The sequence below is a fragment of the Neoarius graeffei genome, chromosome 14 (assembly GCF_027579695.1).
Source record: "Neoarius graeffei isolate fNeoGra1 chromosome 14, fNeoGra1.pri, whole genome shotgun sequence".
NCBI lineage: Eukaryota > Metazoa > Chordata > Actinopteri > Siluriformes > Ariidae > Neoarius > Neoarius graeffei.
Window position 1 is genome coordinate 45,622,325 of NC_083582.1, and position 15,325 is coordinate 45,637,649.

The 15,325-nt window shown below is 41.0% G+C and overlaps 1 protein-coding gene across 7 annotated transcripts in view; it reads right to left on the reverse strand.

Moving 5' to 3' along the window:
- The window catches only part of arhgap23b (Rho GTPase activating protein 23b), a 57,135-nt gene that overhangs the window by 2,425 nt on the left and 39,385 nt on the right, over positions 1 to 15,325 (reverse strand). For all 7 annotated transcript variants that reach the window (XM_060939788.1, XM_060939791.1, XM_060939786.1 and 4 more), the window contains exons 9-22: positions 13,774 to 13,885; positions 13,061 to 13,100; positions 12,841 to 12,978; positions 12,202 to 12,519; positions 11,442 to 11,503; positions 8,342 to 8,460; positions 8,113 to 8,231; positions 7,624 to 7,776; positions 7,465 to 7,543; positions 5,869 to 5,942; positions 5,638 to 5,727; positions 2,043 to 2,168; positions 1,833 to 1,877; positions 236 to 329 (exon numbers count right to left, since the gene is read on the reverse strand). In XM_060939788.1, the coding sequence (XP_060795771.1) occupies positions 236 to 329; positions 1,833 to 1,877; positions 2,043 to 2,168; positions 5,638 to 5,727; positions 5,869 to 5,942; positions 7,465 to 7,543; positions 7,624 to 7,776; positions 8,113 to 8,231; positions 8,342 to 8,460; positions 11,442 to 11,503; positions 12,202 to 12,519; positions 12,841 to 12,978; positions 13,061 to 13,100; positions 13,774 to 13,885 (1,569 nt within the window). The remainder of the gene's footprint in view (positions 1 to 235; positions 330 to 1,832; positions 1,878 to 2,042; positions 2,169 to 5,637; positions 5,728 to 5,868; positions 5,943 to 7,464; positions 7,544 to 7,623; positions 7,777 to 8,112; positions 8,232 to 8,341; positions 8,461 to 11,441; positions 11,504 to 12,201; positions 12,520 to 12,840; positions 12,979 to 13,060; positions 13,101 to 13,773; positions 13,886 to 15,325) is intronic.

Sequence of the window (15,325 nt, forward strand, 5' to 3'; positions counted from 1 at the left end):
AGAAGAATTTGGCAAAGAAGAGCTGAAGGTGAGATTATAACAAAGAGGAAAATAAAACTAGTGAGGTAAAGTACAATTAAACCCAAAGTCAGAAAAGAGGTAAACGTGTACAAAGTTACAGGATAGGAAATGGAATAAATCTGTGATTTATAGATTTGCTTTCATGATTATTATTTTTTTGGCAGAGCACATGAAGCAGCAAACACAGAATAAAGTAAACTATAGGATGATTCACCTGAGGCGTCCCCCAGTGGTGCTGTTCGGCCAATGTTGGAGAGGAGGTGGTCAATATTTGGAACGGGCTGCTCATCCCGTTGGTCTTCAGGGGTCTGCAAAACAGAGAGAGCTCACTCAGATATTAATCCACATGCTAGTCCTAAGGCTTGGGTGAACATTGATATAGTAATGTGGCAAATCGAAGAATAGCTTAATTTGATAAAGCTGTCTTGCTTCGCTTTGAAACTACCCGAGAGCTCTGCCTGAGAGCTGTTAATATTATAAGTAAGCACTTTCATTATAATCAGGATGCACATCATGGTTTCCCAACCCTCGTACAGCCGTTTACAACCGTTTTAGTGAAAGAGCAAATGTTAGTCTCCTTCCACATATGCGCTTATTACAGAGCTCAATGGTAATTAATCTGCAGAAAGGCAAGTCAGAACATAAGCCAGAGACAAAATCTCAGGAAGATGTGATGATGTGGCAATCAGCCAGGATGAGATCAAGTACACTTGCCAGGAGATTATCTGATCAGCACCCTCGTGAACCAGGATGTTACGGGGAAGGAGGATGACACGTTATTAAGTATTAAATATTGTGCCTGTGACTATTAAATACTATGCACTGACATTTTATGAGATGGCTGATTAATACCTCAAAGAGATAACATTAAAAAAGATAAGAAATAAAAGGAACAGGAGGCTTGTCTAGAAACTGGAGCAATTTAAAAATAAAGGAGCAGTTGACCATTTATATTGTGGGTGAAACGTCCATCAGGTTGAATGATACACTCAATGATGCAGCCATTTATAAGCAAATCAGCAGCAGACTCGAAAAATGTGGCATGAGTGGAATGAAGTGTGAATCCTGATAAAATCCCGTTCCAAGGCTGCTAGTTTGAATGACTCAAAGCCTGAACATTACACATAAAGGTAAGCTAAATTTTCCAGCATTTGCTGGTGACTGGTTCTGTATTGTTGCAGGCAGATTTGGTTGACTTGGTTTCAAGACCTGTAAAAATTATCATTATTCTACCCAGTCCTGGCTGGTTGAGGAGAAATTAAATAAACCTAAAGATGCACCTAAAGCACATCATAAACAGGCATCTCATCTCATTATCTCTAGCCACTTTATCCTTCTACAGGGTCGCAGGCAAGCTGGAGCCTATCCCAGCTGACTACGGGTGAAAGGCGGGGTACACCCTGGACAAGTCGCCAGGTCATCACAGGGCTGACACATAAACACAGACAACCATTCACACCTACGGTCAATTTAGAGTCACCAGTTAACCTAACCTGCATGTCTTTGGACTGTGGGGGAAACCGGAGCACCCGGAGGAAACCCACACGGACACAGGGAGAACATGCAAACTCCACACAGAAAGGCCCTCGCCGGCCACGGGGCTCGAACCCAGACCTTCTTGCTGTGAGGCGACAGCGCTAACTACTACACCACCGTGCCACCCCATAAACAGGCATAACATTTTTAATCTGATTTACATCACAAGTTTTGTGCCCACAACAAGCCCAAACCAGGTGTGTAACGACTATCCTGTTTTTACAATGACTCAGCTCCGATCTGCAAGATAAATGTATGAAACAGACACACAGTACCTTCTCATCTTTGTCCATCAGCTCATCAGTGAAGAACCAGGTATGCTGCAAAAAAGAGAGAACCAATTACAATTCATTACAATTACAAAGAGATGCATCCGTATTTTGACTGCTTTTGGTCAAAGTAAACAAATGCATTTATTAAAAATGAAAACATGCCAAGAATTTGGAAAGGAAATGGAAAGAACCATCAAAGCATATAGTGCTTACGTGCAAAATGAGAGTCTCCACAATCTTATAGCGGTCAGGCATGTGAGTGACCATTTCCGTCATATTGTCCTCTGAGGTACGCACAAGCGTGGGACCAAACACAAGAGCAAGGTTTCTGGGCTCCATCTACGAGAAAGAGAAGGATAGAATAAAGAAATGCCATGAGACACAGCTATCCATAGTTCATGCAATAATATGTTCAGACATTCTGAACATTTATTAATGAAAATGCCTCAATATGTGCTGTCAATGTGACACATTGTTATGCCTTATTACCATGATTTTTAGTCTTTACTACCATGTGGTGTTCCACCAGGTGGCAGTATCACACCAACTTCTTACTCCTCTTATTCGGCTCATGTGTAATTACTCGAGCCAAGCAGGGTACTTAAAAAATAATTCACAAACTTTTACAAACCTTGAGGTTCATATTTGTACAAATGTGCATAGACATGTCTACACACTTTATTGAAGGCTAATAAACAAAATATGGTTTAAATAATACAAACACAGAATCTGAGAAAAACAGCATGTTACTAAATTATATAATTAAGCCATAGACCAGGCCTACATCCTACAGTAGTGCTTGAAAGTTTATGAACCCTTTAGAATTTTCTATATTTCTGCATAAATATGACCTAAAACATCATTAGATTTTCACACAAGTCTGAAAAGTAGATAAAGAGAACTCAGTTAAACAAATGAGACAAAAAATATGATACTTGGTCATTTATTTATTGAGAAAATTGAGCCAATATTACATATCTGTGAGTGTCAAAAGTATGTGAACCTTTGCTTTCAGTATCTGGTGTGACCCCCTTGTGCAGCAATAACTGCAACTAAACGTTTCCGGTAACTGTTGATCAGTCCTGCACACCGGCTTGGAGGAATTTTAGCCCATTCCTCCGTACAGAACAGCTTCAGCTCTGGGATGTTGGTGGGTTTCCTCACATGAACTGCTCGCTTCAGGTCCTTCCACAACATTTCGATTGGATTAAGGTCAGGACTTTGACTTGGCCATTCCAAAACATTAACTTTATTCTTCTTTAACCATTCTTTGGTAGAATGACTTGTGTGCTTAGAGTCGTTGTCTTGCTGCATGACCCACCTTCTCTTGAGATTCAGTTCATGGACAGATGTCCTGACATTTTCCTTTAGAATTCGCTGGTATAATTCAGAATTCATTGGTCCATCAATGATGACAAGCCGTCCTGGCCCAGATTCAGAAAAACAGGCCCAAACCATGATACTACCACCACCATGTTTCACAGATGGGATAAGGTTCTTATGCTGGAATGCAGCATTTTCCTTTCTCCAAACATAACGCTTCTCATTTAAACCAAAAAGTTTTATTTTGGTCTCATCCGTCCACAAAACATTTTTCCAATAGCCTTCTGGCTTGTCCATGTGATCTTTAGCAAACTGCAGACAAGCAGCAACGTTCTTTTTGGAGAGCAGTGGCTTTCTCCTTGCAGCCCTGCCATGCACACCATTGTTGTTCAGTGTTCTCCTGATGGTGGACACATGAACATTAACATTAGCCAATGTGAGAGAGGCCTTCAGTTACTTAGAAGATACCCTGGGGTTCTTTGTGACCTCACTGACTATTATACGCCTTGCTCTTGGAGTGATCTTTGTTGGTCGACCACTCCTGGGGAGGGTAACAATGGTCTTGAACTTCCTCCATTTGTACACAATCTGTCTGACTGTGGATTGGTGGAGTCCAAACTCTTTAGAGATGGTTTTGTAACCTTTTCCAGCCTGATGAGCATCAACAACGCTTTTTCTGAGGTCCTCAGAAATCTCCTTTGTTCGTGCCATGATACACTTCCACAAACATGTGTTGTGAAGATCAGACTTTGATAGATCCCTGTTCTTTAAATAAAACAGGGTTCCCACTCACACCTGGTTGTCATCCCACTGATTGAAAACACCTGACTCTAATTTCACCTTCAAATTAACTGCTAATCCTAGAGGTTCGCATACTTTTGCCACTCACAGATATGTAATATTGGATCATTTTCATCAATAAATAAATGACCAAGTATAATATTTGTGTCTCATTTGCTTAACTGGGTTCTCTTTATCTACTTTTAGGACTTGTGTGAAAATCTGATGATGTTTTAGGTCATATTTATGCAGAAATATAGAAAATTCTAAAGGGTTCACAAACTTTCAAGCACCACTGTACATGTTATAGCTGACAGAAACTGGTCTACTTTACGAATAAAGAATTTGTCCTAATATCCAAGAGTGCATGCAGAAGCGGGGCCACATGGCTGTAATTTGATTAATAAAATAAAACAAAACGCTGTTGTTTCTGTGTATGCAGCTCATTAGTGCTAAACTAGATCTTCCTCTTCAAATGATAAATCATCTGTAGCTCAAATAAATTTGCACATCTCTCCTGACAACAGTGTCCTTTGACAGCCTCTTCTGCCTGAGGCTGATGATGTGCTACTGCAGATGGGTCCAGAGGCAGATTAATACACACACACTGGCCAAGGCTGCAGCCCACAGCAATAATCAAGGCATCCAGAAATCTTTATTGGGCCAGAAATCAGTTTATCCATTAACGTGAATAATAGCAGAGCTCCTCACATGCAAAGCATGTGGAGCAAATCTCCATACTTAAGAGATGGTAATGCATTGACCTGTGTTTTGATGGCTTTTACGACCGTATGACATCCGTATAGCCATACAAATGACGTACATGTACCACCACAGACAACCTGATTGTAAGTGCAAGGCAACATAGCTCATAAACACTTGATCACTGGACAATGAAATTTGTATATTTATTTACATACAGTAAGAGAGACAGGTTTTTATCCAGCACTTACTTTTTATTTTCTTTTTTAAAACTAACATGGGATTATTCACTAACACATTTTACACTCATCAGGAGCTTCGATTTTAGCCGGTGCCTAAATATAGATATATTACTTCATGATTGTTTAGATTGGTTGAGTTCATAGTTTAATAACTTTTTGGCAAGATTAGACATCACTTTGGCTAAATAATTGTACTGGCTAAATCATCAGTCAGCCTCTAACCCTGAATTCACACTGGATGTGTTGCGGCACAACAGTGCACTTCATTTTATCAGGAAATTTGATGCAAAAATATATAACAGTGTCAATTAAATATGACAGATGGGGACAGCTGAAGTTGGCCAGCTGTAATTAACATGTAAACATTTTGCTATGCAACTACAGGTTACAAAATCTTGACATCTTTATAGGTGATGATTGAAAATAATGTGCACAGTGTACAGGAAATATGACTGTGTGATTTCAAGAGATTTCTACGGAGAATATTTCTCAGTTATATAACCACCACTGGAGGTGATACACTGCTAATATCTGGATCTGGATACTTTTAATAGGTCCCACTGAAATGTTATATTTAAAATGAGTAGATATGCCTTCATAATTTTATTTCTCATGAAATAAATAATGAAGAACCTGCTCGGTCTGCTGTTCGAGATGGCCAGACCCAAAAACCTATCCAAGATTAATGCTGCTGCTCTACAAATAGTGACTCAAAAACACTTGGTTTATTTTGACTTATATGGTAATCAATGACACCCCACCTTATTCTTCTCTGAGTGCTCAGCCACTCGCTTAAGATGGCTGATCAGAAATTTAAGTGTGTGGTAGCAATGATCAGGTAAGTCACGAATCTGTGAAAGAGATAAAGAAAACACAACATTATCTGGGAAATAAACATTTTAAACATGCAAGTGAACATTGCTATTGCTGAAAAGTCATCAACAAAATACATGTGCTTTAGCACTCTGCAATTATTAACTGTATCTACATACCAGTTTTCTCATTGTCTTCAACCGGTCTCCAGCGTCTTCTAATCGATTAGCGTAGATAAAATCACTGTATTTGTCTGAAAGCAGAGGGCAGCAGTGAGCAACGTATACAGACACACTCCGACACACATACCCCTTTTCCACCAAATCAGTTCCAGGGCTGGTTCAGAGCCAGTGCTGGTGCTGGTTCACAACTCGTTCAACTTGCGAGCCAGCTGAGAACCAGTTTGCTTTTCCATAGCTCGCGGTGCTAAGCGGAGCCACGTCATTACGTCGATGTATACGTCATTACGTCGCTGTATACATCAGTTATGTCGCTGTATGCGTCAGTTACGGCGCTACGTTTACATAAACCTTGGCACGAATATCAAAGCAAAAACAACACGGAAGAAGCAGCAGCGGCAACAACAACAATAATAATGGATGACTTCGCGTTTGTACAGCTGCTGCTTCTCGTTGCTTAAAGGAAAAGGCAACTTTTGTACAAAACCAGGTGTGTAATAGGAGAAAAACATATACGTAATCAATTCCGTTAATTATTTCCATTATATATCGAACATGAAAAAATATTTTTAACTTTGAAATCATGAATTGACACAGAGGAGTCGAAGTTGGAGGAGTCAGCCATTTTGAGATTGTGGGCAACTATAAACCAATCAGAATCTTTCGTTAATGCGCCTCCCTCTGATCTGTGACATCACTGGGCCCATGAAAACAGTGTTTACAAGCAGATCACTGTGATTAGGAGTCCCGGCGGGTGGCTTGTATTCGATTCGTTTATATCCCGACCTTGTCAGCTGTCAGATTTATGTTCATGGACCCGGTAAGCTGGTAAATAATATTTATTTATTTTTTTCTTTACCAAATTCTAACAGAAAACAAGAGCGCCCGAAAGGGAAAACCGAGCCGAGCCGCTTCACGCATGCGCAGTAGGCTTGGTAGGACAAATCCAAATAGGAGTCATTCAGGATTCAGCCATGTTTTTGCTCCGTGTTTTTACTCAACCAAAGTTATACAGTATTATGAGCTTTAAGTTGCATAAATAAAACCATTTGGTGAAACTTTGAAGAAGCGATTGCACTGGTTTTTTACCTTATTACCATGAAGCACTGAAGAGTTCTTTTCAGTGGTGGGCTGCATGACGTCACGCAGTAGATCAATATGGCGGAACGCATCTTCGCTGAGCTCAGCGCAAGCCCATATTATTAAAAGTTAAAAGATACTGTTATGCGGTCTGTTCTTTCTCTATAAATTCCATGATCGATTACTTTATATATTTATCTATCTATTTGTGGTGATTTTGTACAAAAGTTGCCTTATCCTTTAAAAATGGCGATCTTTCGCGGTCTTGTTATTGTTGTTGGTCTTAACAACTCCACCCCCCCGCTGACGTAAGCGGTTCTTTCCTCTGGCCCAGCAGAGAGTTGGCGCTAGCCTGGAACCGGTTTTTCTGGCCCCAGAGCCAGTTCTTTGTCAGTGGAAACAGAAAACCCGGTTCCAAACTAAGCACTGGCCCCGAACCAGCCCTGGAACTGCTTTGGTGGAAAAGGGGCAACAGTGAAATAAGTGCTGAAATATGATTATAGGCAATTCATTTACCATCAGTGAAAAGAGGTTCTGGAAGCTTCCTAAAGAAAGACTTAAGGAGACTGCTGATTACATTCAGGTCCTGCCATCTCTGTGGAAAAAACAAAAACATATGTGAGTCTGGTGCCCTTTCTCTGACTTCCTCTTCATCTGTCTGTCTGGTTTTCTCACCTCTTCAGTAGTGTTGATCTCCATCCCCTTGTTGAGTTGGTCTTGTAGGGTGGACACCATGGCATTGTTCCCTGGCACTCTGTAGATCCCTGTATATTCCAAACCCCTCTCTTCCACCAGGCTGCAGCAGGTCTCCACAATCAGAGGCACAAACTACAAAAACAAAATATATCTGATTCACTTTAGTGACAACACAAGAGCTGGAATATTTCCAACCCTAACTTGTTCAAATGTACCTACCAGAGCTTTTCATTTCAATTTGATTCAATTCAGACAATGTCACTAAGCAGCTGAACAGAAATCCTGATATAGATCTAGATCCCTAATGAACATGCCAGAGGGAAAGTAGCAAGGAAAATCCCGAGATGGAATCAAGAAGAAACACTGAGAAGAACCAAAACTCAGATGGTCCTGTCAATAATCAGAGCTATGAATTTTGCCACATAAGTCTCTCTTCAGTCTCACTTTCACTGCTGCACACTGACTCACCTTATCATTAGCCCCTGGAAGGCAGTCCTCTAGTCTAACCCCAAAGGCCTTAGGCCCTGCTTTCTTTCCTTTTTTCATAATGTTGATGCTCCATGTAGCCTTAGGGGGGCTGCTCTCCTCTAATAGAAAGAGACAGTGTTGTTAGGGACACATTTAACTAGTCATTTCTTTACTGTGCATGGAGGCATGCTGGCTTGTGTGTTCTTCATTATGACTGTGTAGGACTAACCTTTGCTCTCTGTCTTTAGGGATCGGTTCACTGCTGAGCTGCTGTCCGTCTTTGAGAGGAGAAACGGTTGCATCATCCTGTGGACTCTGGGAGAAGTGTCTGGCTTAGTACCTGTTAAGCTGTTATGGATGTCAGAAAGACACAATAATAAGAGATGATGAGGACGACAGAAACTCACGCTGCAAAATGTGCGAGATTTACAGTACCAGTCAAAAGTTTGGACACACCTACTCATTCATAGGTTTTTCTGTATTTTGACTATTTTCTATATTGTAGAACAATACTGAAGACATCAAAACTATGAAATAACATATGGAACATGCATGGAATTATGTGGTAAACAAAAAAGCGTTAAAAAAAGACAAAATATGTTTCATATTTTAGATTTTTCATAGTAGCCACTGTTTGTGCTGTTTGTAGCCACTGTTATATGACAATATGATAATACAGTGCCTTGCAAAAGTATTCATCCCCCTTGGTGTTTATCCTGTTTTGTTGCATTACAAGCTGGAATTAAAATGGATTTTGGGGGGGTTAGCACCATTTTATTTACACAACATGCCTACCACTTTAAAGGTGCAAATATATATTTTTTTTATTGTGACACAAACAATAATTAAGATGAAAAAACAGAAATCTGGAGTGTGCATAAGTATTCACCCCCTTTCGTATGAAACCCCTAAATAAGAGTTGGTCCAAACAATTCATTTCATAAGTCACATAATTAGTTGATTAAGATCCACCTGCGTGCAATCAAAGTGTCACATGATCTGTCACATGACATCTGTATAAATCAACCTGTTCTGGAAGGACCCTGACTCTGTTACACTACTAAGCAAGCAACATGAAAACCAAGGAGCCTCCAAACAGGTCAGAGACAAAGTTATGGAGAAGTATAGATCAGGGTTGGGTTATAAAAAATATCCCATGCTTTGAATATCCCAGGGAGCATCATTAAATCCATTATAGCAAAATGGAAAGAATATGGCACCACTACAAACCTGACAAGAGAAGTCTGCCCACCAAAACTCACAGACCGGGCAAGGGGGGCATTAATCAGAGATGCAACAAAGACATCAACGATAATGCTGAGGGAGCTGCAAAGATCCACAGTGGAGATGGATTAAGCCATACACTCCACAGAGTGGGGCTTTATGGAAGCGTGGCCAGAAAAAAAGTCATTGCTTAAAAAATCACATTTGGAGTTTGCCCAACAGCATGTGGCAGATTCCCCAAACACATGGAAGAAGATTCTCTGGTCAAATGAGACAAAAATTTAACTTTTTGGCCATCATGGGAAATGCCATGTGTGGCGCAAACCCAACACCATGAGAACAGCATCCCTACAATGAAGCATGGTGGTGGCAGCATCATGCTGTGGGGATGTTTTTCATCTGCAGGGACAGGAAAGCTGGTCAGGACTGAAGGAAAAATAGATGGCACTAAATACAGGGCAATTCTGGAGGAAAACCTGTTTGAGTCAGCCAGAGGTTTGAGATTGGGACGAAGGTTCACGGTCTAGCAGGACAATGACCCTAAACATACTGCTAAAGCTACACTGGAGTGGTTTAAAGGGAAATATTTAAATGTCTTGGAATGGCCTAGTCAAAGCCCAGACCTCAATCCAATTGAGAATCTGTGGCGTAACTTGAAGATTGCTGTACACCAACACAACCCATCTAACTTGAAGGAGTTGGAGCAGTTTTGCCTTGAGGAATGGGCAAAAATCCCAGTGGCTAGATGTGCTAAGCTAATAGAGACATACCCCAAGAGACTTGCAGCTGTAATTGTAGCAAAAAGTGGCTCTATAAAGTATTGACTTTTTTTTTTTTTTTGGGGGGGGGGGGGGGATTGAATACTTATGCACACTTCAGATTTCTGTTTTTTCATCTTAATTATTGTTTGTGTCACTATATATATATATATATATATATATATATATATATATATTTGCACCTTTAAAGTGGTAGGCATGTTGTGTAAATAAAATGGTGCTAACCCCCCCAAAATCCATTTTAATTCCAGCTTGTAATGCAACAAAACAGGATAAACACCAAGGGGGATGAATACTTTTGCAAGGCACTGTATATAGAGAGGACATTACATGGTTCTACAAAGATATGAAGTTTATCTTCAAGTGGTGATAAAGCTACACTGGAGTGGTTTAAAGGGAAATATTTAAATGTCTTGGAATGGCCTAGTCAAAGCCCAGACCTCAATCCAATTGAGAATCTGTGGCGTAACTTGAAGATTGCTGTACACCAACGCAACCCATCTAACTTGAAGGAGTTGTAGCAGTTTTGCCTTGAGGAATGGGCAAAAATCCCAGTGGCATATATCATGAGTGACTGAAGTGACCGAGTGAAATATTTTTCAACACAAGAAGATACAGGCGGCACGGTGGTGTAGTGGTTAGCGCTGTCGCCTCACAGCAAGAAGGTCCGGGTTCGAGCCCCGTGGCTGGCGAGGGCCTTTCTGTGCGGAGTTTGCATGTTCTCCCCGTGTCCGCGTGGGTTTCCTCCGGGTGCTCCGGTTTCCCCCACAGTCCAAAGACATGCAGGTTAGGTTAACTGGTGACTCTAAATTGACCGTAGGTGTGAGTGTGAATGGTTGTCTGTGTCTATGTGTCAGCCCTGTGATGACCTGGCGACTTGTCCAGGGTGTACCCCGCCTTTCGCCCGTAGTCAGCTGGGATAGGCTCCAGCTTGCCTGCGACCCTGTAGAACAGGATAAAGCGGCTAGAGATAATGAGATGAGATGAGACAAGAAGATAAGCTTCATATCTTTGCACCACTATGTAATGTTCTTGATATTATATGGACACATCCACAAAAAAAAGGAAGTTAATCAAAAGAATTTTAATTTTGAACTGCTTCGCCATTTTAACAACGTGTGTCTAGTCATCAGGAAGACATTGAGTGACCACTCTGCTGTGTGTGTGTGTGTGTGCGTGTAGTTTATTATGTATTCTGAAAATGCTGTCTGGTTTGTAGGATATGGTAATTTCCCGTATCTTCTATCTATTATGCCCCTCTGGTGTATATATCAAGTCATTAGTTATGTCTATAGCACATAGTGGAGTTACACTATATCACTTTACCTTTGTTTCCTGTAATCGTTTAGTTTCTTATTGATGAGGGCCTGTCTGGAAAAACCAAGCTCCTATGAAAAGATAAATATCTTATTAACAAATACTATACTACAAACATTTTGGGGAATAAAAAACATTACAGACCTTCTTTGCTAATAGACACATGATATACACTCACTGAGCACTTTATAAGGACCACTCTACTAACACTAGGTAGGGCCTTCACTTTTCTTTCAAAACAGTCTCAGTGTTTCATTGTTACGCTGGAAACAGTCCTTTGAGATTCTGGTTCATGTTGATATGATGCCTCATGCAACTCCTACGGATTTTTGAGATGCTCTTTCCTGCTGCGAATCTTCCATTCTACCACATCCCAAAGATGTTATATTGGATTCAGACCTGGTGACTGGGAAGACCACTGAAGAACAGTGGACGTTTTTTTCTTTATTGCACCATTCTGAGTAAACTTTAGAGAATATTGTGTATGAAAATCCCAGAAGATCAGCTGTTATAGACATACTAAAGCCATCCTGTCTGGCACCAACAATCATGCTACTTTTTAAATCACTGAGATGACATTTTTCCCCATTCTGATGGTTGATGTGAACATTACCCAAAGCTGCTGTCCCATATCTTCATGATTTTACACAGCTGTCAAATGATTGATGGATTAGATAATTGCATGAATCAGTAGACATACAGGTGTTCCTAATATAGTGCTCTCTGAGTGTACATTAGCAAAAAGGTGAACGATGCATAGCTGACTTACCTCGCTGTCAGTCTTGCTGTTCTCACGGATGATGCGGATCCAGCTCAACATGTCATCGCGGTCCTCTGCCTGCAGCAAGTACTCACAGAAGTCCTGTGTGGTGAGTCGTAGTGTGTGTTTCCGCTTCGTCTCGCTGTAGGCTATGTCAATCAAGCATCCACGGATACTGATGGGCTGCTCATCCTCGCCACCACCACCTTGACCCAATGACCCAGCTCCATGGAGCACTGCCTCACGCTTGTCCTTGTATAGAAAGAGTGAATGGGAGCGCAGCACAGAGAAGACCCGTTTCCATGGCCGCATACCACCACCAACTTTCTGTATGGAAAAGAGAGACGCAAAGAAACACTAATAAAATGTGCTGCATAAGGGTTTTTTTTCCATTTTATCTCTAAGTGTGTGCTTTGTACGTGTGGCTTCTGGTCACAAGTGCTCTTAAACTCTTCTGCGTATAGCTGATAGTTAATGTGAGTTTTAAGCTGTACTCCCCTGAATATAAGGCTTCAGTGATGACTCTCATGTAAATAAACACTAAATTCTAAGCTTTGTCAATTAGCACACAATCATTCCTTATTTGCTTTGTTTGCACTATTTGGCAGAATTAGCTATTCAACAGGGAGGAGTAAACCTGAGTCAGACCTTGCCCTTCTCTGTAAGGATCTGTTTGTAGTGCAGCCAGCCCTCTTTTCTGATATCCGTTAGTGTGATGTTGCCGAGCTCAGAAGTGGAGTGGCGCTTGGAACGGGCTTCCTCTGCTGCTCGCAGACTCTCGAGGGACTGAACAAACAGATACCCACAATTATCCACAGGACAAACTTACATTCTTGGCAAAACAAACATTCTATATGGTAGAACTTACACCCTCTGTAAAAAAGCTTTTGACTCTTTTTGGCAATCTCCTGTAGAGGGAATATGAAATTAGGAAAAGAAAACAGTTAATTGTTTGATACATTATGTAATGTATATATTATCTGATAATTAATGTAAAGGGAGATGTATAATAATAATAATAATAATAATAATAATGGGCGGCACGGTGGTGTAGTGGTTAGCGCTGTCGCCTCACAGCAAGAAGGTCCTGGGTTCGAGCCCCGGGGCCGGCGAGGGCCTTTCTGTGTGGAGTTTGCATGTTCTCCCCGTGTCCGCGTGGGTTTCCTCCGGGTGCTCCGGTTTCCCCCACAGTCCAAAGACATGCAGGTTAGGTTAACTGGTGACTCTAAATTGACCGTAGGTGTGAGTGTGAATGGTTGTCTGTGTCTATGTGTCAGCCCTGTGATGACCTGGCGACTTGTCCAGGGTGTACCCCGCCTTTCGCCCGTAGTCAGCTGGGATAGGCTCCAGCTTGCCTGCGACCCTGTAGAAGGATAAAGCGGCTAGAGATAATGAGATGAGATAATAATAATAATTATTATTATTATTATTATTATTATTATTAAATAGTGATTCCTGTGAAGTACACTGGCAAACAATGCAATATATGCATATATAACACTTTAACTTCAGACAGCAGGTAAACTGGAACAGACTATATCTCTAATAGAGTTCTCCTGCATAAGGGTGTCAAACACTCACATAAACACGTGGCCTTCATCTCTGAATGTGTTCAGACCTTCATCACAAGACTTGGAGCGCTCAGTTGTGATGGCCAACAGGTAAGAAGAGCGACGGCTATTCTTGACAGTGCCTGTTCAGTAAATAAAAAAAAAAGAGAGAATGAGGATTTATGAGGTAAAGGGAAAAAGAACTACACATATGAATGAGGTTGATGAGCAAAATTCATCCAGCAAATGATTTTTAAAGATAATCAAACTGCATGTAATTTTTCTGCGGACGAAAGACAGACATGTGACTAAATGCTAACTGCATCAGGTGGGTCTGGTGAGCTTGACTTACCAGTCATTAGCAATATTTGCCAATGTTTGAATGAATGCCTGTTAAATTTGTACCCTGCAATGGCAAGCAATTTGAAATAGAGGAAACAGATGATGGATGTTAGAAATGAAAATTAACAACAGATGTTGGACATAAAGCATGGCAGGAGAGACACAGATACAGTGGTGCTTGAAAGTTTGTGAACCCTTTAGAATTTTCTATATTTCTGCAGAAATATGACCTAAAACATCATCAGATTTTCACACAAGTCCTAAAAGTAGATAAAGAGAACCCAGTTAAACAAATGAGACAACAATATTATACTTGGTCATTTATTTATTGATGGAAATGATCCAATATTACATATCTGTGAGAGGCAAAAGTATGTGAACCTTTGCTTTCAGTATCTGCTGTGACCCCCTTGTGCAGAATAACTGCAACTAAATGTTTCCGGTAACTGTTGATCAGTCCTGCACACTGGCTTGGAAGAATTTTAGCCCATTCCTCTGTCCAAAACAGCTTCAACTCTGGGATGTTGGTAGGTTTCCTCACATGAACTGCTCGCTTCAGGTCCTTCCACAGCATTTCGATTGGATTAAGGTGAGGACTTTGACTTGCTTAGGGTTGTTGTCTTTCTGCATGACCCACCTTCTCTTGAGATTCAGTTCATGGACAGATGTCCTGACATTTTCCTTCAGAATTCGCTGGTATAATTCAGAATTCATTGGTCCATCAATGATGGCAAGCCGTCCTGGCCCAAATGCAGCAAAACAGGCCCAAACCATGATACTACCACCACCATGTTTCACAGATGGCATAAGGTTCTTATGCTGGAACGTAACGTTTTCCTTTCTCCAAACATAACGCTTCTCATTTAAACCAAAAAGTTCTATTTTGGTCTCATCCGTCCACAAAACATTTTTCCAATCGCCTTCTGGCTTGTCCATGTGATCTTTAGCAAACTGCAGACGAGCAGCAATGTTCTTTTTGGAGAGCAGTGGCTTTCTCCTTGCAACCCTGCCATGCACACCATTGTTGTTCAGCGTTCTCCTGATGGTGGACTCATGAACATTAACATTAGCCAATGTGAGAGAGGCCTTCAGTTGCTTAGAAGTTACCCTGGGGTCCTTTGCGACCTTGCCAACTATTACACACCTTTGGAGTGATCTTTGTTGGTCGACCACTCCTGGGGAGGGTAACAATGGTCTTGAATTTACTCTGTTTGTACACAATCTGTCTGACTGTGGATTGG